Here is a 23120-nt window from a genome sequence, read left to right on the forward strand (position 1 = left end):
CTGGCACTGTACGTGATCACCTAATCACAAAACCAAGAGTAAGCCCTGATCACTGCTGGTTGTGTCTACCACCATAAAATAATAATAACAGTTATAATAAAGCAGAGCTGGAGACACAGTACAGTAGGTAGGGCATACAGCTGACCCGGGTGGAAGCCCTAATATTCCACAAGTTCCCCCAAGCACCACAAAGAGTAATCCCTGAGTGCAGAGCCAGGAGTAACCCCTGAGAATTGCCAAATTTGGCCCTCAAAAAAAAATAATAATAAAATGTGGGCTGGAGCGATAGCACAGCGGTAGGGTGTTTGCCTTGTGTAACTATCCAGATCTCTGGATAGTTAATCTGTAACCAATGAGTTAGGTGAGTGGAGCAAGGAAAACCTCTTTAATAAGTAGTCCTGGGGAAGTTGAGTAACCACCTTCTAAAAAAAAATTGATCCAGACCTTACTCCATTCAAAAAGCTAATTCAAAGTGGAAAAAGACCTTGAGGTTAACCCGGCCGAGCTGGGCTCGATTCCTCCGCCCTTCTTGGAGGGCCCGACAAGCTTCCAAGAGTATCTCACCCACATGGCAAAGCCTAGCAAGCTACCCGTGACATATTCAATATGCCAAACACAGTAACAACAAGTTTCATGATGGAGATGTTACTGGGCCTGCTCAAGCAAATCGATGAACAAAGGGAGGACAGTGACAGTGAATAAAATGTATTTTATTATTATAAATAAATAAAAGGATCAATAAAAGGACAGCATACCAAATGGGAGAAGATATCTGCACACAATTCATTAGAAAAAGGACTAATATCCAGGATTTATAACAAAGCTGAGCAACAATGAGATCAATAATCTCATTTTAAAGCAGGGAGAGGGGATGAATAGCCACATGAAGAGGAGACATGGGTGGCCAACAAGTATATGAAAAGAATTCACCATCACTTAGTATCAGGGAGATTAAAATCAAGTGAAAATGAGGCAGTAACTTAGCATCTCACACAAGAGACATAGGCAGGTATCAAGAATATGGGGAAAACCCAGTGCAAGCAGGGATGTGATTAAGTTAAAACGAAACCTTGTTCACAGCGGGTGGGAATGTCGCCTAGTTCAGCCTGTGTGGGGGAAAGGGTGGCAATTTCTCAGACAATTAAGAATAGCACTCCCTTTTAGTCTGGAGGGATAGTGCAGCATGTAGGGTGATTGCTCTGCACACAGCCGACACAGATTTGATCCCCAACACTCCATATGGGCCACCAAACCCCACCCGGAGTGATCCCTGGGTGCAGAGCCATGCATAAGCCCTGAGCATGTGTGGGTGTGGCTCAGAAATAAAACAAGAATAACACTCCCTTTTGGACGAGAGATTCCACTTGTTGGTGGAATATGGTTTCTTGGCTCTATCCCCCCACCAGAACTTGATCACTTGACTTCCCGTTAATCGTCGATTTGCTCGAGCGGGCACCAGTAATGTCTCCGTTCGTCCCTGTTGCGTGCTAGTGTAGCCCAATGGCGTCTGTTCATTCTAGGAACACGAAGAGCCTCAAACCGATCGTTCATGATCTTGATGAAGAAGTCTAACCATCTGGTAGGTGGGTGGCCACGCGGTCTTTTGACATCCCGTGGAATCCAGTCGGTAATGGCTCTAGTCCAGCGGTCGTCTCTAAATCTCATTACGTGACCAGCCCATCTGATTTTTGACGCCTTGGCAAACGAGACAGTGACCCTGATTCTTGATCATCGACGGATGTCAGAACTCCGGATTCTTTCTCTCATTTGAGTGAAACGTGATATTCCAAGCATAGCTCTTTCTATTCTTCTTTGGGAGACCTGAATAGCATTCTCATCCTGTTTGCCTAGGGCCCAGGTCTCTGAGGCATATGTTAATGCAGGAAGAACAGTGGAATCAAAGAGATGTGCCCGGAGCCAGAGGTTCTTGTCCTCTTAGCTATTTCTTCGATGCTCTTGAAGGCGTTCCAAGCCGCTCTCTTCCTCCTGCGCAGCTCGGGTGCCAGGTCATTTGTCATGTTGACTTCTCGACCTAGGTACACATAGTTGTTGCATTCGGAGATGGTCGTTCCATTGAGAGCGAATGGGGCATCAGGAACAAGGCTGTTTCTCATAAACATTGTCTTCGTAAGACTCAGCTGTAGTCCAACCTTTCCACACTCACGGTCAAAGTCGGCCAGCATTTGTGTCACTTGGCTAATGTTTGGTGTTATTAAAACAATGTCATCAGCAAAGCAGAGGTGGTGTAGTTGCCGACCATCTATCTTCACTCCCATTCCTTCCCATTCCAGTCGTCGCATGATGTTCTCGAGGGTGGTACTGAAGAGTTTTGGTGAAATGGTATCACCCTGCCAAACCCCTCTCTTGACATCAATGATCACTTCTTTGTATATTGGTGAGATCCTGGTAGTGAATCCGTAATGCAGCTCACGGAGGATCTTGATGTATTGGGCTTGAATGCCCTGATTGGCTAGGGCTTCAATGACCGCTTCCATCTCAACAGAATCAAAGGCCTTCTTTAAATCATTGAACGTTAGACAGAGCGGCATCTTGAACTACTGAGAAACCTCAATGAGCTTGGTTATCGTGTGGATATGGTCGATGGTGCTGAATCCTTTGTGGAACCCGGCTTGCTCGCATGGTTGTCCTTCATCTAGTGTTCTGCCAATCCTATTTAGGATGACTCGAGTGAACAACTTGTAGATGACAGACAATAGGCAGATCGGGCGATAGTTGCCAATGTCATGGATGTCTCCCTTCTTGTACAGTAGTACAGTCCTGCTGGTTTTCCATTGGGACGGAACCTTGCATTCAGACAGGTAGCATGTGAAGAGCCGAGCCAGCGTATTGATGAGTACTGACGGCAGGTTCTTCAGGTGTTCAGGTCTGACCTTGTCTGGGCCGGGTGCTGTTCGTTTCTTTACTGAGGAAATGGCGTGTCAGATTTCAGAAGGGAGAACATTGGGAACGACATATCCATCCTGTGGAATTTGGTATGTCGGCAAGTGGACATGGCTATCAAAGAGATTTGAGTAGAAGTCATGGATAATCTTCTCCATTGCCGTTCTGGAAGATGTGATAGATCCATCAGGACGTCGGAGGACAGTCATCTTGGTCTTGTAGTTAGTGAAGGACAGGCGGGTGTTACGAATACTTTCCCCCCAAAACACAAAAAACATACATTTGAAAAGACATATGTACATTTATATTAATCGCAGTGCTAAGTACAATAGCCAGGATACAAGTTAATTATCCAACCCCAGACAAATAAAGAAGTTATAATATCTATCTATCTATCTATCTATCTGTATGTATATATTAATATACTCAATGGAAAACTACATAACCACAAGAAAAAATAAAATTATGCACTTTGCTTCAACATGGATGGTCCTGGAAGGCATCATTGTTAAACAAAATAAGCTAAAGGGAGATAGACATGCAGAGATGATTTCATCATCTATGGTGTATAAGGGGGTACTGGAATATAAAATCAGAGCACAGATTAGGGTGGGGAGGCAGGTGGACTGGAGATGTGTTGGGAGTGAGGAGGATCTTGGGACCTCTGGTGGTGGGTGAGATTTGGTAACTGTGCATGCCTACCAAGACCATGGATGTTAGTATTATTGTAAATGCACAACCTAAAGTATAATAGCACGGTAGCACTGTCCTCCTGTTGTTCATCAATTTGCTCAAGTGGGCCCAGTAACGTCTCCATTGTGAGACTTGTTGTTATTGTGTTTGGCATATTGAATACGCCATGGGTAGCTTGCCAGGCTTTGCTGTGCGGGTGATAGTTAAAAAAAAAAAAAAAACTTCAGAGACCAGAAAGATAGTACAGCAAGTAGTGTGCTTTTTAAAGTGGTTAATGAATGAAACCATCAATAAGAGTTGGCTTTAACACGATCCACTTACACTATATGAATTTTTTTCAGTCAGCTGTAAGGGGCAAGAAGGAAAATATTACTCTAATAGTCCTAATATTTGCTTGAGTGGGCCCAGTAACGTCTCCATTGGAGACTTTGTTGTTACTGTGTTTGGCATATCGAATATGTCACGGTGAGCTTGCCAGGCTATATTGTGAAGCTGTGTCTGAAAAACACGCCAGAATGCTCTGACCCATCCTTGGAAAACTAAGGAGAAACTTAAAAAAAATTTTTTTTATTAAATCACCGTGAGATAGTTACAAAGCTTTCATGATTGAGTTTCAGTCATACAATGATCAAACACCCATTTCTCCACCTGTGTGCATTTTCCTCCACTAATGTCCCAAGTATTCCTCCCGACACCCCCATCCCATCCCATCCCACCCCCTGCCCGACAGGAAACTAAGAAGAAACTCTTCAAATGATTTTTTTAAATTGTAGTTTATCAAAAGGACAAGGTAAAAACAAAAATTTCTTGATCTGAGGGCTGGAGAGATAGTCCAAGTGAGTATCCAGCTTTCCTTGCACGCAGCTGACCTGGGTTGGATCCTGGGCAGCTCACATGGGCCCAAGAGCTGGCCAGGAGCAATTCTTGAGCCCAGAACCAGGAGTAACCCCTGAGTATTGCCAGGTGTGACTCCCAAACCAAAACAAACAAACAAACAAATACATAAAAGCGGAGTTTCATTTCATTTCATTTCATCATCCTGTTATTCGTCGATTGCCTCGAGCAGGCCCCAGTAACGTCTCTTGGTCCAAGTATCCCATTGTAATCCGTCATCCAGGTCCTCTTGGGCTTGACTCTGCCTTGAGTGGGGCTTGCAAGGCATCTTACTAGAGAGCAGGACACTGTCAGCACCATTGACAGCAGCCTCTGTCCCAGGACTGGCTTGGGCCAAAGGGAGATGTTGAGCCTTTGGGGGAGGTGTTTAGAAGGGGGTTAAAGGGGGTTAGAATTTAAAGATTTGGCAAAACACGTCTTTAAGCTGAAATGGGCTATAGTGGAGGAGAGTTTCCGCCAATGAACACTGCAAACGTCTACGAACGGGAACTCCTCACTCCAAGTTGGTTCAGGGCATCCAAAGCAGCAGCCGTGCACACTTCTCCCTGCAGCCCTGGGACCAGCAGACAGCACTGCCTCGAGCAACCATCCTAGCACAGACCAGCTGGAGGCGCTCATAGGGCAAAAAAAACAAAAACAAAAAAAAAACCCAAAAAATTAACGGATGCGCCGCGGTCATCAAGCAAAGAACATCATCAACAACAACAACAACAAAAACTAACGGACGCGCCGCACGGGCGCGATTACCTTTGTAGCGGACACCCAGCGAGCTCCCCTTGGATCGCTCCACATCTTTCGAACTTTCTCCCAAGAAACGTGTGCACGCCTGGGACGCCAAAGGAGGAGACTGACACTTCGAGACTCCCGCACGAGGGATGGGGGGCGGGGGATAGGGCTTGGGGGGCTGGGGAGGGGGGCTTCCTAGGTCTTGGAAGGTCCATGAAAAGATATCAGAGCAGAATTATAATTCTTTTTTTAAAAAAAAAAATTACAGATCCCGTTTCTAAAATTCACTTTTAAACCTCCGGGGTCGACGCTAGTCCGCCTCCCGCGCGCACCTGGATGGGTTAGGAGGAAGCACGCCCCCCTGCGCCCCGCGCGGCCGCCTCCAGATCCCTCCCATTCCCGCGCCCCCCCGCGCCGGGCCGCGCGAATTGGGCGCTGTGCCTTTAAGGGGGCCGCCAGGAGGCTGCACCCGGGACAAAATGTCTGCGGGCATCGCCGGTCCCAGCCGCGCCGCCCGGCCCGGCTCCCGCCGCCTCCGCCGGGATGCGGTGAGTTGGGGGCGCCCCGGCGGCGGGCGCCGAGGCGGCGGCGGCGGCGGCGGCGGCGGCGCGCGCGGGTGCAGGGACAGACCCCCCCGCAGGCGAAGGCGAGCGGCGGGGCTGCTCGCGTGGGGGTCGCGAGGCCCGGCCGGGGCGTCGGGCCTAGCGCGGGAGTCGGGCCTAGCGCGCGTCTGGCCACCCGCGCCCGCTCGGTCCCGCACGCCGCGACCCTGCGGCGCCAGCTGCTAACGCGCGGGGTGGGAGGCCCGGGGGGCACCCGGAGAGCCCCCCGCCCAGGTCTCGGGGGCGATGGCTGTGTCCGGTGGATGTGGACCCGGGACCTTGCTGGAGTCGGGCCGGTACCTCAGTTTCCCGGGCGACCGGATCTCCCCCGCGCCCTGCTTAATTAAGGGTCGCCCCGGACCCCCGCCCAGCCGTGGCTTGGCGCGCGGCGACTTGGCGCATCCTAGTCCCCACTTTGGGGAGCGGAAAGCCGGTGCTCCCACCGCCACAAGCGGGGACCTTTACCCCCACCCCTCAACTCTGCGGAGCTCCAAGAATTTTCTGGCCCTTTCTAATGAGTAACGCCTCCCTTGGGTCGCGCACCTGAGGTGCGAAGTCCCTTTCCCGCCGCCAAAACGCAAACCTTGCCTGCTTCCTGGGCTTCGGGAGACACCCCTGTTAAGAGTCACTCATAAGTGGATCGCAACTGAATGATTCTTGTCTGCTCTTAGGACCTTCTTTTTTTTACTACCCCCACCCCAACATGTACATTTCTTTTTTTGGGGGGGGGACGGGAACAGGGTAGGGTCACCAAAATGAGCACGAAGGAACTGCCGGTGAAAAGAACTTGGCAGTGACAAAGGCGGGGAGCTCGAAACAAGTAACTCACAATTTAAAACGTCTTCGCGGGGGCCAGAGAATTAGTACAGTGGGTAAGGGGCTTGCTTTGCATGTGGCAGACCCGCGTGCGATCCCCCCACTCGCATCCTATGTAGTCTCCTGAAGCTCACCAGGGGTGATCCCTGAGCACAAAGCCAGAGGTAAGCCCTGAACAAAGGCAGGAGTGGATCCACCTCCCATAAGCTTTTGCCTTACCACTCATGTCAGAGTGAGGCAGTGTTTCCTCTGGATTCTATGCAATTATGCATTTTCAAGATGAAAAGGGAACCCTTTTTAGGAAGGTGTGTATTAAGTGAAGTCACACAGCAGACTGAATGAGCCACAGGTCGAATCCCAGGCAGGATTTTCCAGTGTATTAATTAGGGTGATGCTGAGCCCTTTGCGGAATGGGCAAGAGTTTGGGTTGGCCTATTTAAAGAAAATCTCAGGGTCAGATAATTAGCTCTGGGCCCAATAAAATTTTTATTTTTAATGTAAAGATGTATTATCGTTCAGGTGATATATCCACAGCCATGTTGATGTTTATGGTTTTGGGGAGCACAGTTACCGCCTCCACAGTGTCCATGACACCCCCACCCCTCTCCCACCTCAATCTGGTGGTCTCAGTTTGTACTCTGATACCCAGAGATGGCTATCAATTAATATCATTTATACCCTCGTTTTGTTTTCCTAAATACCACAGATGAGTAAGACCATCCAGTGCTTGCTTCCATCTGCCTTATTTTGTTTTTTGTTTTTTTTTGCAGGGGGGTATTATGTTTTGTTTTTTGTTTGGTGCTATACCTGGTGGTCTTATCCCTGGTTTATCCCTGGCTCTGTGCTCAGGAATAACTCTTGGTGGGGCTACAGGGACCCATATGCGTTTGATGCTGGTGATTGAATCTAGGTCAGCTACATGCCAGGGAGGACAGTATATCCTACCCACTTGTGCTGTCCCTCCATCTCTGCCTTAGTCCTATAGTGCTTGTGTAACCTTTTCAGATTTTCACAGTTTAACTTTGAGTCCCCTGTCCCAGGATCAACACATTACAGTTTGGAGACATTTTTACCTGTTTTCTAAACTTCATCTAGGCCAAAATTTCAATAGGGTGATTCCAAAGTGATTCTTCTAAATGTCTAGATCTGTTTCTTGGTCATATACTGCTATTTCGGCAAAGATGGGCAGGTAATAGAAGAACAAACTATGGTTTCTATGGCTTCCTTGATACTTCAATTATCAAGGCTATTTGTTTTCATGATTAGGTTCACTTTTGATTAAAGTTAACAGTGGATGGAATAAATGAAAATGTTCTTAGTGTTTCCACACAAGTGTGTGGGTGTCGCATTAGTGTGAATTTCTCAAATAAGATCCAGTCTCAGCCTACACATATTTTTTTATAACTCTGCCATATTAATCCTGCTATAGTAATTGGCCTTAAATTGGGGTCGAGGTGCTTTGGGATCACATCCATTAGTGCTCAGGGCTTACTTCTGGCTCTATGCTCAGGATCACTACTGGCAATTCTGGAGATAGAGGGAAGGGGAGATGCAGTGCCAGGGATTGAACTGAGATTGTCACGTGCAGGGCAAGCACCTTAAACCCTTTACTATCTTTCTGACTCATCTTTGTTTTTTGGTTTTGGGGCAACACCTGGACTCAGGACTTTCTCCTGGCTCTGTGTTCAAGCATCACTCCTAAATATGGGGAATGGAAATGACTGAATTACTGTTCTCAAAGGCTACCAGTTATGCCCAGCTGCCTCCTTTACCTGCCTCTCTTCTAGCTTTGGCTGACCTACCTCTTCACTTTTGTTAGGGTGATCAACAGGAAATGAGACCTTAGTGTTCCTTTAATAGCTTTCCCCCCCGAATAAAAGTGATGTTGTCTTTCTTTTCACAAATTTCCTGGTGATTTGATTTTGCTCTTTGCCTATTTATTCATAGTTCTCACCCACTGGGTGTATCTTGGGTTTTTTAAATTTGTCTTTTTCGTGTTCGTGCATAAAGACTCAGTGTATTAGGTTTGTGGCAGAAGAGTCTTCTGGGGCTTCTCTTCCAAGCCAAGAGGGCTGTGTAGGCGACTCCTCTCCTTCTGCATTGGAGGTGTCACTGAAATGAGCGCAGAGCTGGCTCAGTTAGGCTGTTAGGACCTGCAGCCACAGATTGCTGGTCCCCTAAACAGGAGAGTGTTGAGCCAGAAGGTGACTGATACGGAGGCCGAGAAGGTGAGGCAGCTCTGTACCATGCTGCTTTTCATTGGTTAAGACCTCCAAAACCAAAGGCAGCCAAGGCAAAGCATGTCCCTCTGCTACCTTCAGAAGGGCAGCGCTGTAATTGGCTGACATCTGTATTCCTGGACTCCGAGGAGCTGTTCCACTAAGAACTGAGATGTCCAAGTCAGTGCTTGTCACTTATTTCCACCCTGCCGCTAGTAACAGATGGCATTCCTGTGTATGTCATTCCTCTGGGCATCCCAGAGTTTGAAGAACACAGGGTCTTAAGGGAAGGAAAGCTGATAGTTAATAAATCAATAAAAGTCAGTTTATGATGATTAACTGCTATATATTTATAACTGGTTAAAACATATAGCTGATGGTTAATCAAGAAAAGTCTATTTGTGGTGATTGTTACAGTTTTCAACCTTTCTTAATCTAGTAGAAGACAACCATACGCACCATTCATAAGTGTCATACTCAGTGCCACATGATGGGAAGTTTCTCTTGTCCTTTAAAGAAATTCCTTTAACACTTTTTGCAAAACAGGTTTCAAGGCTATGAATTCCCTAAGCTGTTGCCTACCAAGAAGCTCAGTATGGTTCCTTCAAATCTGAATGATGGTCTGGCTGGATAGAGTATTCTTGGTGAGATGTTCGTTTCATTGAGCTTTTATTCAATATCCCTACATTCTATTCTGGCTCAGTCTCATTTGTCAGATCTGCTGTGAGTCTTATGAGCTTTCCTTTATTTGTAAGTTCCTTTGATCTTGCTGCTTTCAATAATCTGTCTCTTGACAAGCATGTTCCTCAAATGCCGAGTACCTAACCTTGGATTTGGTAACAAAATCATATATTGTCCTCTTGAAGTTATTTTCTAAAGAATAAACACCATGGGGCCAGAGTGATAGTACAGCAGATAGGGCATTTGCCTTCCATGCGGCTGACCCAGGTTCGATCTCTAGCATCCTATATGGTCCCCCAGCACTTCCAGGAGTAATTCCTGAGTGAAGAGCCAGAAGTAACCCCTAAGCATTGCCTGGTGTGACCCCAAAAGAAAAATAAATAAATAAACAGAATCCTTTTGTATCCCCTTTGTTTGATAAGTTATTGCAGCAGTGAAATGTTTTTCCCAATGGAGAAAACTACAATGATAGTTATTTGACTATGTTTGACTCCTTAGCCACAGATACTGTTGGACAAACCAGGAAGACATTACTGTTCTTAATTTTTCTAACTTAATTAAAAGTATTGTCCAAGCTTTGTATCTTGCAAATATGTAGAGAGAGGACTATATTGGTTTGTATGAGTAATATAGAAAGCTAATACTTTGGCTCAAGCATCTCTAAGAGGAATCAGAGAAAAAAGACAACAGAAATACATGCTCCTAGACAGGATTCCTAGTGCACAGGGTGTTGTGTTTCTAGCACTCAGACACCTGCCCTCTGAATTTATCCCTAGCACTGCTGATCCTTCTTCAGAAGTCTTGCTGCAACATTCCTCACGAAATAGTTGGGTCGTTTGGATACCTGGAGGCAGTGACAGATCAGAAGACCCTCAGGACCTAGTCCACATCTAATTAGAAGGTAAATGTATAGAAAGCTGCATTATAAAAGGCGATTTCCTAAAAGTGCATATTAAAAAAATAACTTATATCTTTTAGTACTACCAGTTTTCCCACAAGCACAATGTTTTTTAAAATTACAAAACTAAAGATTTTTTTCTTGAGAAAAAATTAAAAGCTGATCCTAGCCGGGGAGATGGTTCAGGGGCTCAGGCCTTGCATACTCTAGGCCCCAGTTTTTGTCTCCCGTACCACATAGCTATCAGGTGACTTCCTGGGAGCACTGAACTAACTGAGTTTGCTGTGGATACCCCAGAGTGGCCCCAGGTATCCTGCTAAGGCACTCCCTCCCCACTATAAAATCTGTTCACCAATGGCATTTCTGTCCCCTAAACTGGAAGGAACACATTTTTCACTCCCAGAGCTTTATTTTCTGCCCCTTGTTTCAAAGTCTGCTCTGCAACATGGAGAGAAGAATACAAAGGCGAGCCTTGCCCTTACAAGGAAAAGAGAGGAGCTTTATTTAGTGCAGAGTGGTCAAAACTAATTTGTATATGCAGGACTTACTTAGCTAGTTCTTTTCCACTTAAGAGGCTTGCCAGAGCGAGGATGTAGCACAATGAGTTAGCATTTGTTTTGTCATGTGTGTAGACCCGGGCTCTGAAAAATAAAACACTGCATCTCTAGAAGCTCGCTTCCCATTTCAGCGTAAGTACTTGTGAGCCGAAGACCTATTTGATTTCTTAAGAGAATTCTTAGTTAAGGAGAGATATGACATTTTTAACTTTCTGAAGAACCAACTGTTCATACTGCAGGAAGCAAGCCAGGATTTACTATCTGTAATCGAAGGGAGGTGTGGTTTCTTCATGGGCGAACCGTAGTCCCAGAAGCAGCGTGTTCGCAGGCTGTGCCTGTCTGTGTGCGTGGATAGTGTTGTGACTGTGCTCACCTCCTTCCTCTGTGCTTCAGTTGCAGACAGAATGAAGAGTGGTGAGCAAGCTGTGGCCATGGATGAGCCTCGCGGGCAGGAGGAGGCAGCCAGCCAGGCAACGCAGGAAGCTGGGCACCCAACTCGGAAGGACGCTGCCCCCCAGGCCCCGGGGCAGGGTGGCCTAGCTCCAGGGCCCGCCCCGATGCCTCCTGGCCAGCTGGGGGCTCCCTACTCCGAGGTCTGGGGCTACTTTCACCTGGCGCCTGCCCGCCCGGGCCTCGAGGAGGGCCCGTGGGCCACATGCCGGCTGTGCGGGGAGCAGGTGAGCCGCGGCTGGAGCTTCCAGGCGAGCACCCCCGAGCTGTGGAAGCACCTGAAGAGCGTGCACCAGCGAGAGCTGGAGAAGAGCGGCTCCCGCCTGTCGCAGCCCAGCCCGCCTGGCCCGCCGCTGCCCGCGCCGCCGCCGCCGCCGCAGCAGCCGCCGCAGCCGGGCCCGGGCCCCGCCGCCGCCGCGGCCGCCGAGGGCGAGTGGGGGCGCCTGCTGGAGCAGATGCGCGCGCTGGCCCTGCGCGGCAGCCAGCGGGAGCGGGAGCTGGCTCGGCGGGAGGCGGCCGTGGAGCAGGCCGAGCGCGCCCTGGAGCTCCGCCGCAGGGTCCTGCAGGCCGAGGAGTGCGCGGCCGACCTGGCGCGGCGGGAGCTGCTGGCCGAGGAGCGAGTGGCAGAAATGGTGCGGCGGGAGCTGCAGGCCGACCGCGAGCTGCTGCAGGCTCGGCTGCGGGAAGTGAGCCGCCGCGAGTGCGCCCTGGCGCTGGCCGCCGACCCGAAGCTGGCCGCCTTCAAAGAAGAGCCCGAGAGCGAGGGGGACGGCTATCTCATCACTAAGGTCTCCCTGTAGGGCTCCCGCCGGCCCCTCGGCGGGACCCACAGTCCTCAAGAAGCCGGGCCAGAGCCAAAGATCGCTTCCCCGCGGGGGGTCCCCCAGTCCTCCCCTGCCACCACGCGTGCCATCACGGGCCTCTTTGGCCTCGGGCCTTACTAGGCATTGGATGGAAGGGGGTTCCTTGGATGCCCGAGAGTTGCAGTCCACCGATCTTACAGTGCACAGAATCCGACCCCTTTACCGACGACTTTCAGAGCACAGGAACTGCTCTCCAACCAGCCAGGACCGAAACTCTCGAGGAGAAAAAGTGACTCTGCCCAGTGAGTCTCTGATGAGTCGTCTTTGCCCAGGCGCTAAAAAGACGGCGGAGGGGCGCATTTGTTTCCTTGTTTACCCCCTCCCCACCCCGGCCCCATTGGGCAGTCCCGAAGCACCCCTTGGAGTACCCTTCTCCAACTTGTCAGACTATCCTATGCGTCCTCACCTCCATTTTGTTTCATACCCATAGTTTTCTGCCTTAAACTCCTGACTCAGGTTAGAAATACTTCTCATCGAAACTTCCCAGTTATCCCAAATGCCTTTTTATGTTTCTAAAAAGCAGCACCCAAACAAGATTTATATATTACTTTTGATAGCGCTTTCGCGTCTGATAGTGCCTTACTATTTCTTAGATGACATTTGCCTTAGATGCTCTTCTGGATCTGTTTGGTTCCTTAAGCCAGTTTCCACTTTCACTCTTGGCTCTCCCTGTAGAGCCACAATCTCCGTGCCAGTGAGTCCTGATGACCTCTCCAGGTCAGTCCTTCCTGTCCTGCCCCCTGCTTCGTGGCTTCCCTCCCTGCACGACCACTCAGGACAGAGGGAAGTTGCCCATCAATGCTGCACACCCCCAGCCAATAACTTACATTGATTGGGCCCTTAAAAGGTACCAGGTGCACACTATGTGCATCCACATTTCATCACCCGTCCTCTCAGCAGCTGCCTGGGGAGCTTCATAACATGTACCTCTAAAGCTAAGGAAACCAAGAGAGGGCCTTAGGAGTTAGTGTAAGCACAAGCTACTTGATCCAGCTAGGTACCAAACTAAGTTGCAGAACTTGGAAGTCCAGTCACCACCTCCAGGAGCCATGTTGCTGCCACCTGTCCTTGTTCCTTAGTTCCAGGATGGTACTTGGTTCTATGTAATGACATGTCCTCAGGAGTCTGCACGAACCAGGGCTGGCTGCATGCTCCACAGGAGCAGCGGCCTGCTACACAGCCTCCTCATGACAGAAGGGCTATTGTGATGGTTTTGTAGAGGGCGAGACAGGCTCATGGTTGCTGAGGCCTGTTTTCCCCATCACACAGCTAAGAGAACAGCTTTCAGCTCCAGTTCTACTGAGTCTTAGGACATCCACTTCCTCCTGATGCTACCACCTGCCATGCCTGGAACCTATGAAGCACTCATTTGGAGCTCATCTTCCCAAACTTATTTTCCCCCCACTATCTGTTACCTGGCATTCAGTCTGACCAAAGGAACTGCCCTAATCCAATGCCAGTTATATCACCTTCCCTTTCACGAGAGCCGCAGCGATTCCCATCACCTATGAGCCTCACCTTGGTGGCCTGACATTGACATTCCAGTCTCCTACCTTGCCCGACTCTCCGTCAATGGTGTGGTTCTGCCACAACATCCTTTTCTGCCTACGTGCCTTGGTCTTAGAATGGGCACATCTCTGCTTGACTTCCCTCCACCAAAAAGCTCCTTCAATCTGAGAAGGAAAATTTCCACTTTTCTTATCTATGTTTAAGCTCAACTGCATTAAATGTTTGGGTTCTCTTCCTTCGGAGGCGATGCCTTCCTTCTTTGAATAATCATAGCACGTTCTATCCCACAAGCCTTACAGTAAGGCTAGGTGGGTTCTTGTCTTACCTCCTTGGCAAGGCCTAGAGCCTTGAGGTTAAGGATGAAGTTCCTATTCTACACCTACAGTACCCTGTATGTAATAGTTATTTAATAAATATTTGATGCATTGAACCCATACTATGTTTTAAGATATTTCTGAGTTTTTTTAAATAGTGATTGTTAATATGATCGTTAATTTGTCTTTAAGTCATAGGGTTGATAAAAATATCTTACAAAGAAATAGTAACAATTGAAAGCTCTTTAGTCAGGATTTCATTACTCTGTTTCAATTATTAGGCTGTTTGATTTGAAGCTAATCAGCTATCATAGCATATTATCATCATGAATGTTTACCTAAAACTAATTTTTTGTTTCATTATACAAGTGTCACAAATGCAGCCTAGGGAGGATAGCAGAGAAAATGATCAATTCCTCTTATCTCAGTATAAATACTATTAGCAACCTAATGTATTTTATTATTTTGTCTTTTGTAAATACATTACATAAATCATCTAATCATAGCATTTTATTTCTCTTTAAATACTGAAATTTCATTGGGTTTATAAGTTGGACTATAAGATCTGCATTAGGAGAATTTTAGAATAAGAAAAAAGCTACAGGGGCTAGAGTGATAATACAGTGGGGAGGGTGCTTGCCTTGCATGGGGGCTACCCGGGTTTGATCCCCAGCATCCTATATGGTACCCTGAGCTAGCCAGGAGTGATCTCTGTGTGCAGAGCCAAGATTAAGGTCCTGAGCACTGTTGGGTAAAGTCCCAAAACCAATAATGACAAAACTACAACATTTGTAGTACATCAATTGCTACAATTGCTAGTCATTACAATAAAGCAAAGATTTAAAATCTTAACTTCCCACAAAAAAAGAAATGGGGGTCCCAATAGTCTGTTCCAGGGACACAGTGTTAGGCGAGCGTGAATGGTTGCTGAGTGCTGATTGTGGGAGTTAAAGGGAAAAAATTTAATTACTGTTTACAAACACATCTGCACTAGTCATTTTTATGACATTTTTTTATGAGTGACTTCAGTAAGTTATTCCCATTTTACAGATAAAAAAATTCACCATTAGCATTCAGCCTCCTTCATTAAAAACTCCAACACAACACTAGATATGGCCCCATTTAAGAAAAGCATAGGGGAAAAACAGCCCTTGGGAGGTGACTTAGTGGCTAAAAGCATGTGCCTTTCGAACGTTGAGTGGTGAGTTTGATCCCAGGTGCTGTCCACATGCATCATGTGTGGTCCCTTCACCTCTGCAGCCTGGGGGTCCCTGGCACTAGTAAGAGAATGTGCAAGATTCAGAGCACATCCAGGTGTGGTAAGCTGCAAAAACAAAGGCTGCCCCCAGTAAGCACTGCAGTCAAATACAAGCAGGGTAGCCAGGAGTACAGCCCCGGAGAGCAAGCGCGAACATCCCTGCAACCCCAGTGCATACAAGCAGCATGTGTGCAAACACCATAACTAGTGGGACTCCAGGTGCAAACCCCACACCTGAAGTGTGGGAGCACCACAGTCAACAGCAGCAACCAAGGGAAGGTAGATATAGCTAAATCGTTTTTAGCATAGCCTTGTTCAGTCCTTTCTATTTGACAGAGGGAAAATTGAGCCCCAAAGTGCCATTTTCACTCAGAAGGAAGTGACTCTGGCAGCTCCCGTGGTGCAGCACAGCACTATCAAGACCAGCCAGCTAAGCTGTCACCTTGTCAGCAAGCAGTGGGGATTTGCGAGTGCAAACATGGGGCCCCAGGGGTTGTGCCTGCCTTTCTGGCTGTGGCACAGCCCCCTAACGGAGTCAGCACTGTCCATGTGATGGTGACATGTCTTGCCTACACTGATTGACATGACTGAGCTTGCTGCTGGCACCACCGGTGTGCTGCCTCCAAGAGCAGGACATCCAAGAGCAGGACAGGCTGGAATGGGGGAGGGGAGGGGCTAAATTGGGAAGAAGCTGTGGCCTAATCCCAAATCCTCTTGAAAAGTGTTGGGTCTTTATGATTAGTAGCATTCTGATCTAGCGAATTCAGGGCCTTCCACATGCAAAGCAAGCACTCCTCCAGTGGCCCCTGGCAGGTCACTTCCTTAAGCTGAATTATGTCAGGGAGAAGGGATGTGGGAAAAGCCCAGAAAGGCCTTCTGAGCTTGAAACAGCCAAGATCTTTCAGGATCCTAAATCACTGTCATTGAGAGGGTGTGACTTTGGTCTGAGTTTGTACTATAATCTCTATCAGTGACTCTTTCTTGTCTCAGAGGTATAAAGATATCAGACTTTGGTTTTGCCTTGCTACCTGCCTTGCTAAAGAATTCTCTTTCTAGAAATACAAATAGCCAAAAGGTACATTAAAAAAAATTCTCTACATCACTAATCATCAGAGAGATGCAAATCAAAACAACAATAAGATATTATCTTACACCATAGAGACTGGCACACATCAAAAAGAACAAGAACAACCAGTGCTGACATGGATGCAGGGAGAAAGGAACTCTCTTTCATTGTTGGTGGGAATACTGACTGTTCACCCTTTCTAGAAAACAATATGTGAATTCCGAAAAGAAACTAGAAATTGAGCGTCCATACAATCTAGCAATACCTCTTCTGGGAATATATCCTGGGAGTGCTAAAAAGCACAGTAGAAATGACATCTGCACCTACATGTTCATCGCGGCAGTGTTGACAATAGCCAGAATCTGGAAACAACCCAAGTGCCCGAGAACAGATGGCCAGTTAAAGAAACCTTGGTATATCTACACACTGGAACACTATGCAGCTGTTAGAAAAGATGAAATCACAAACTTTGCTTATAAGTGGATGGACATGGAGAGGATCATGCTAGGTGAAATGAGTCAGAAAGAGAGGGACATAGAATGACTGCACTCATTTGTGGAATATAAAATAACATAATATGAGATTAATACCCAAGGACAGTAGACACAAGGGCAAAGAAGACTGCTCCATGGTTGGAAGCCTGCCTCATGGGCTGGGGGAGAAGGCAGCTGGGATAGAGAAGGGATCACAAAATCAATGATGGTTGGAGGGATCGCTTGGGTTGGGAGATGTGTGCTTAAAGTAAAGGACCAAACATGATGGCCTCTCAGTATCTGCATTGCAAACCATAATGCCCAAGAGTAGAGAGTAAGAAGAAAATTGTCTGTCAGAGGCAGGAGGAGGGATAGGGTAGGAGGGCAGGAGGGAAAATGGGGACACTGGTGGCGGAAAATATATTCTGGTGGAAGGATGGATGTCCAATAATTGTATGACTGAAACTCAAACATGAAAGCTTTGTAACTATCTCAAGGTTATTAAATTTAAAAAGAAAGAAAAAAAGAATTCTCTTTCTAAAGTCCTGAGCTGCTTACCTTTTTGCAGCCTATATCTGGTCCTTTGACTAGAAAATAGATGAGATGACCTTTAAAATTCACTTTGTCTCTTAATATGCGATGATTATATGAAATGCAGTGAAACTACCTTTAGTGAGTCAGTTTCTGTATTGGATTTTCTTATTGACTGCAGATTTTGAAGAAAATGTTGATGGTCACAGCTGCATGTTTATTAAAAAATTTAAAATGGTATAACAAACTTCTTAAAAGGGGATGGCCCAAAGGGCTGGAGGATATGCCTTTCATGTGGGAGCCCTGGACTCCACAGTCTAGATCTTTCTCTCATTTCTTTTCTCCCAACCTCACATTAATTCCTGCCTTGGGTTACCTCAGGGAGCCAACTTTTTTTTTTTTATAATTTTATTTATTGAATCACCGTGAGAGCAGTTACAAAGCTTTCGGGTCTAAGTCTCGGTCATACAATGAAACACCCATACCTTCACCAGTGCCCATTCTCCACTACCAAAAACCCCACAGTAACAACAAAGTCTCCAATGGAGACGTTACTGGGCCCGCTCGAGCAAATCGACGATCAACGGGAGGGCCTTTACTTTACTTTACTTTACCCCCATCCCACACCCTCCCCCTACCTGTGGGGCAGATGATTTCCATATTACTCTCTCTCTACTTTTATCACATTCAATATTTTGACACCAAACCCACTATTATTATTTGAGATTTTACCCCAACACTCAGATCTGCTGAAAAGGCAACAGTAGACAATTTGTGTTCTATTTCTGGTTATGAATAACATGATGTCGCGTGGCTGCAGTAGGGCCACATGATTTTGAAATTCCGAAATTTTTTTTTTAAACACCATGAGGTACAGTTGTAGATTTACAATTTCTTGTCCTTGGGTTTAGAGTATACAATGATCAAATACCCACCCCTCCACCAGTCCCCATTTTCCACCACCATGGATAATATCCCTCCCACCCCCATCCCTCCCATCCCACCCTGCCTCTGTGGCAGGGCAAGGGAGCCAACTCTTACCCCTCATGTGTATCCTCTATACCACTACTCAGGCTAAATCTTCCTTCTGCTACCAGTAAAGCCTCTCTACCATCCCTTACTCCAAACAACCTGGACCAGAATCCCATTGCCCTTAATTCTAGATCATTTCTATCCCTACTGCACCTCACTTCATGCTGTGGGTTTAGTTTTAATGCTCTCTAACCCAGTGTTTATCAACAGGAGTCCATATGTCCCCCCGCCTCGAGTAGTCCCCCAGAATATTCCAAGTGGCCACTGTATCCCACTTACGAGGCTGGTGCTAAGCTCAGGCCAGTCCATGTTCCCAAAGGGAACAAGGTGAACCTTGTACTCATTCCTATTCCTGCTGTAACTAATAATCACAAGCTTAGTGGCTTTAAACAATGCAAAAGTTTTCCTTCACTTTTACAGAAATATGAAGTGAAAGCCAAAGGCTTCCCTTTCTAGAGGCTCCAGAAGATCTTTTTTTTTTCTTTTCCAGCTCATAGAGGCTGACCCCATTCCTGGGCTTACGATACCCTTCCATCTTCTAGGCCAGCCAGGACCCCTTTCTCTCACATTGTATATCCCTGTCCTCCTCTCTCATATGCACAAGATAGTCTCTGTATCTTAAGGTCAGTTGGTCAGCAACCAATTCTCTCTGCAACTTAAGTTCTCCCCATGAGAGGTGCCTGGGATTAGGGCAGGACATTTTCTGCCTACCAAGTCTGGAGTTTAAGCAGTCAGAAAAGAATGTGCAGCTGAATGAAGTCATTCCGAGGGAAAGACAGAACAACCTCTCCCTGTGTGGATATAAAGAGACACAGAAGGGAGATAACAAATACCCAGTGCAACAAAAACTAGGATCTGATGTCCAGTAGTTTACCATGGGGGCAGGGTGGGTGGGGAAATGGGGGAATATAATAACAGAGGGTCATTAGGACAATGGTAGAGGGTATGGTGCTACAATGATTTATGCAAGAATCCCTACGATTAGTATTGTAAACCAGTGCCAAAAGGAAAATAATATGCTTGATGAAGGTGCTCCTTTTCCCTTGAAATCAATATAAGTGGAGGCCGTTGTCTCTCACCTGAGCCCCCAATATTTTGTTGTTCTTACTGTTGTTGCTTTTTGGGCCACACCTGGCAATGCACAGGGGTTACTCCTGGCTTTGCACTCAGGAATTATTCCTGGAAGTGCTCAGGAGACCTTATGGGATGCTGGAAATTGAACCCGGGTCAGCCGTGTACAAGGCAAACACCCTACCTGCTGTGGTATCGCTCCAGCCCCAACCCCCAACATTTTTTATATGTGTGTAGTGTCAAGGATAAACACCAGAGTGTCACAATGCCAAAAAAATAAAGTGCTCTACGACTGGGCCATTTGCTTACCCGGTCATTCTTAAATGCTGGCCTTTGCCCAGTGCGGGCTGCACTCACTGAGAGGTCACCATGCGAGGGCCACGGCACAATTGTACAACGTGGATCCTGTGCACTAGGAAGACAGTGGGAAGTGGGATGGGCTGACCAGCATCTGCAGCCAGCTGTGTACAGTCAGGCTCACATGGCAAGCACCTGGTGATCTGGTACTTCATTTGCTAGCGTTTGGGGGCCACTACCCAGAAGTGCTCAGGGGACAAAGTGGTGTCAAGGATCAAGGAAGGACCTTGGCCCACACTTTAATTCTCAACCTTCCTTTCCTCATTTGTAAAGTGCGAACTTGAACTGGCTATGGGTTGCATTAAGAATTAAGAAATTACTTAGGCAAATTGTTCAAGTTCCAACGCAGTACTTAAAACTTTGATTTCTCTTACCTGAACAGGAGCCCAAAGCCTCAAAACAAGCAGTTTCTTTAGCATGATTCCTAATAGGAGCTGCACACATACATATCACAGGTTTGCCAAGTCACTTTTACTTTCTGAGGGAATGACTGTTTTTTTGTTTTTGCTTTTCATCAAAACATCAATTACAGGGCCAAAGAGACAGCAAGGCACTTGCCTTGACAACCTGGACTTGAAAGTCCCTTTAGCACCCCAGGAGTGATCCCTGAGTACCAGCCAGAAGCAAGCCCTGAGCACTACCATATGTGATCCTCTCCCCCGCCTCACTCAAAGAAAAAGTCACAGCAATTCTTACATAATCCACAAATGAGCTTCTTTCATCACAACTCAATAGAATTTGTGACTGTAAAGTGATCATACCAGCCTTACAAGTAAATATATCAGAACCTAATCAAGTATACTTTCCTCTTCAAAGTAATCACCTTGGAAGATTATTCTTTCCAGGAAAAAGTTGAGTTTTCAGATATTTGCCCAATCTAGTAAATGATTAACCAGATTAACATTTCTGGTTAACAGGAGAGATTGTAATAAAACATTGATAATTATTTTTGTGTGACTCATAAGTTGGTCTTGATAGTGTTATATATTAAGGTTAAGTAAAGATAGCATGGTAATGGGTAGAGATTAAAGCCCAGTTTAGTGAGTTTATGATGTAAATGAATCCAGATAGCGCTGGGAGTCATAGCAATTCCAATAGAATTCAATGTTTCTCTTTATGAAAATCTTAATTATGACATTCTCTGAAATCTGATTTAATAGTATTAAAATGAAGGCTTTAAGTAAAAACATTAAAAGCTAATGAAAGCTTTAGTACTTCAGTCTCTGTTCTCCTGGGCCTCTGGTCAGGATAAGTAATGATCACAAGACTAAGTTGGCAACCTTCCTGGTCTCCGATGCCTACTGGTAATTGAAGCTAAGTAACACAGTAACACATCGTTGTCACCTGTTTCAATACAGTTTGGGGCCAGAGAGAGCTCAGCTGGCTGGAAAGCATGCTTTGCTTGAAGTAGACCCACTCCCCTCACACAGGCCGGAGCACACTGGGGATGCCCCAAAACAAAAACAACAAAACCTGTTAACACTTAGTAATATTCCACCAACTTCCCTACCGCTTGCTTTGTGGTCAATAAAATACAAAGGCACTTTAACAAAGATGAAAAAAAGCTGTATTTCTGCTGGAAGAATCTCTTGAAGGCAATTTGCAGTGGGAGTGGATTTTGGATTTTGGGGGGGCCATACCTGGATCAGTCCTGGTAGTAACTGGGGGACCATGTGGTTGGTGGGGATGGAACCAGGAACTCCTGCATGCAGAACATGTGCTCAGAGCTCAGTCTATTGAGTACTCTCTCCAGCTGATTTTTGGGGAGCACACAGAAGAGATTGTTGCCTCCATTTACACATTAACTTCCCCTAGTGTCTATACCTGGCCCTGGGAGAAAGGGCAAGGGGCAGTTTTTGATTCATCAACGCCAATTTCCAGTGACCTGACTAAAGTTGTTTTATTGAGTGGTATATTATTTTTGTACTCAGTAATCTATTGTTCAGATTTAGAAAAGAGAAATCCAAATGTCTGAGTGGGCAGAGTTATTGCTATTCTCGGTCATTAGATTTGGTCTAAAATAAGGGGCTGCAGACCCCAACAACTCAGGACCAAGTATTCAGAGAAATTAAACGGCCAAAAGTTAGGTATGTGGGAATCACGCCCATAAACCACCTCAGGCTCAGCTATACAAGCTCATTTACTGGCCTTGCTTCAGAGACCCAGAAATAAATCTCCAAAGAGATCAAAAGCTGCAGTTAATCTTGGACCATGCAAGGCTGAACATACTGGGGTAAATTGGAGGAGTGGGGAGTGTCAGACTGGTGCCCACTCAAGCAGAACCCCCAGCAGCCACCTGTTTCCACAATCCAAAAGTGCCGCCATGCCCCCGGCCATGGGGACCTCATGGAGATATATCTGCTGAAAATTCTGGTATGCGGGTTTTGTGAGTGAAATTTCCAGGCTCTTTTTGGGGTTGGTATAATGGCTGAGCGGGTTAGTACCTATTAATGAGGCATCTCTGTGCCTCCTGAGTCAGTAAGTAAATGCTGAGTGGGAGAATAACCACGTACCCACTGACCCTGAAGCCATTTTCCCAGAGGTGGCATCTCATGAAGGAGAAGTGGAAGTTCACTTGCCCAAAAATAAAACTGTACCAGCCTGAGTCTTTGAATAACCTTCCTTGGAGCTGGCACATCACCATAGGTTCTGATAAAAAAAAAAAAAAACAACTGAGAGTCGTTTGTCCAGACTGAGTTCCTGGCAGATGATCTTGGAAATCAAGACTAAAAACTAAGAAAAGGCTTTCTCCACCTCTGACCTGACTAAATTTAATAGTTTCCATAAAGACCTTCATTTAGATCCTTCTTTTCCCCTGTTTTGGGTCACAACTGGTGATGCACAGGGGTTATTCCTGGCTCTGCACTCAGGGATTACTCCTGATGGTGCTCAGGGGACCACATGGGATGCTGGAATCAAACCCGGGTTGGCCACGTGAAAGGCAAACACTTACCCACTGTGCTACTGCTCCTGTAACCCAATAAACCTAAGCTCCCTGTGGCAAGAGAGAAGGGACAAACCAATGTTATCCTACAGGCTGGGATGGGTTATCTACCCCCACCTCCTTGTACTTCTATAAGAAGTACAAGCAATCATGTCCACACCTCAAAGCTGCCACTCAGAAAGCTACTCCAGTCTTACTGTCCCAATAAAAATGCTGAACACCCTGAAAAAAACACGATGCTCTCTTGGTACCTGTATTGTGAACC

The 23120-nt window shown here is 46.6% G+C and overlaps 1 protein-coding gene and 1 non-coding gene across 2 annotated transcripts; both read left to right on the plus strand.

The window, feature by feature from the left end:
• Positions 1–5643: 5643 nt before the first annotated feature.
• On the plus strand, positions 5644–12276 carry ZBED3 (zinc finger BED-type containing 3). Its single transcript, XM_056112590.1, has 3 exons — positions 5644–5762; positions 10309–10433; positions 11381–12276. The coding sequence occupies exon 3, from the start codon at positions 11392–11394 to the stop codon at positions 12235–12237; it is 846 nt and encodes a 281-aa protein (XP_055968565.1). The 5' UTR covers positions 5644–5762; positions 10309–10433; positions 11381–11391; the 3' UTR covers positions 12238–12276.
• LOC130021884 (small nucleolar RNA SNORA47) lies at positions 8847–8983 on the plus strand. Its single transcript, XR_008792229.1, has one exon. It is a non-coding gene; the product is annotated as a small nucleolar RNA SNORA47 (small nucleolar RNA).
• Positions 12277–23120: the final 10844 nt, after the last annotated feature.

Source organism: Sorex fumeus, unplaced genomic scaffold (assembly GCF_029834395.1).
Source record: "Sorex fumeus unplaced genomic scaffold, SorFum_2.1 ptg000018l, whole genome shotgun sequence".
In the NCBI taxonomy this organism is placed as follows: Eukaryota; Metazoa; Chordata; class Mammalia; order Eulipotyphla; family Soricidae; genus Sorex; species Sorex fumeus.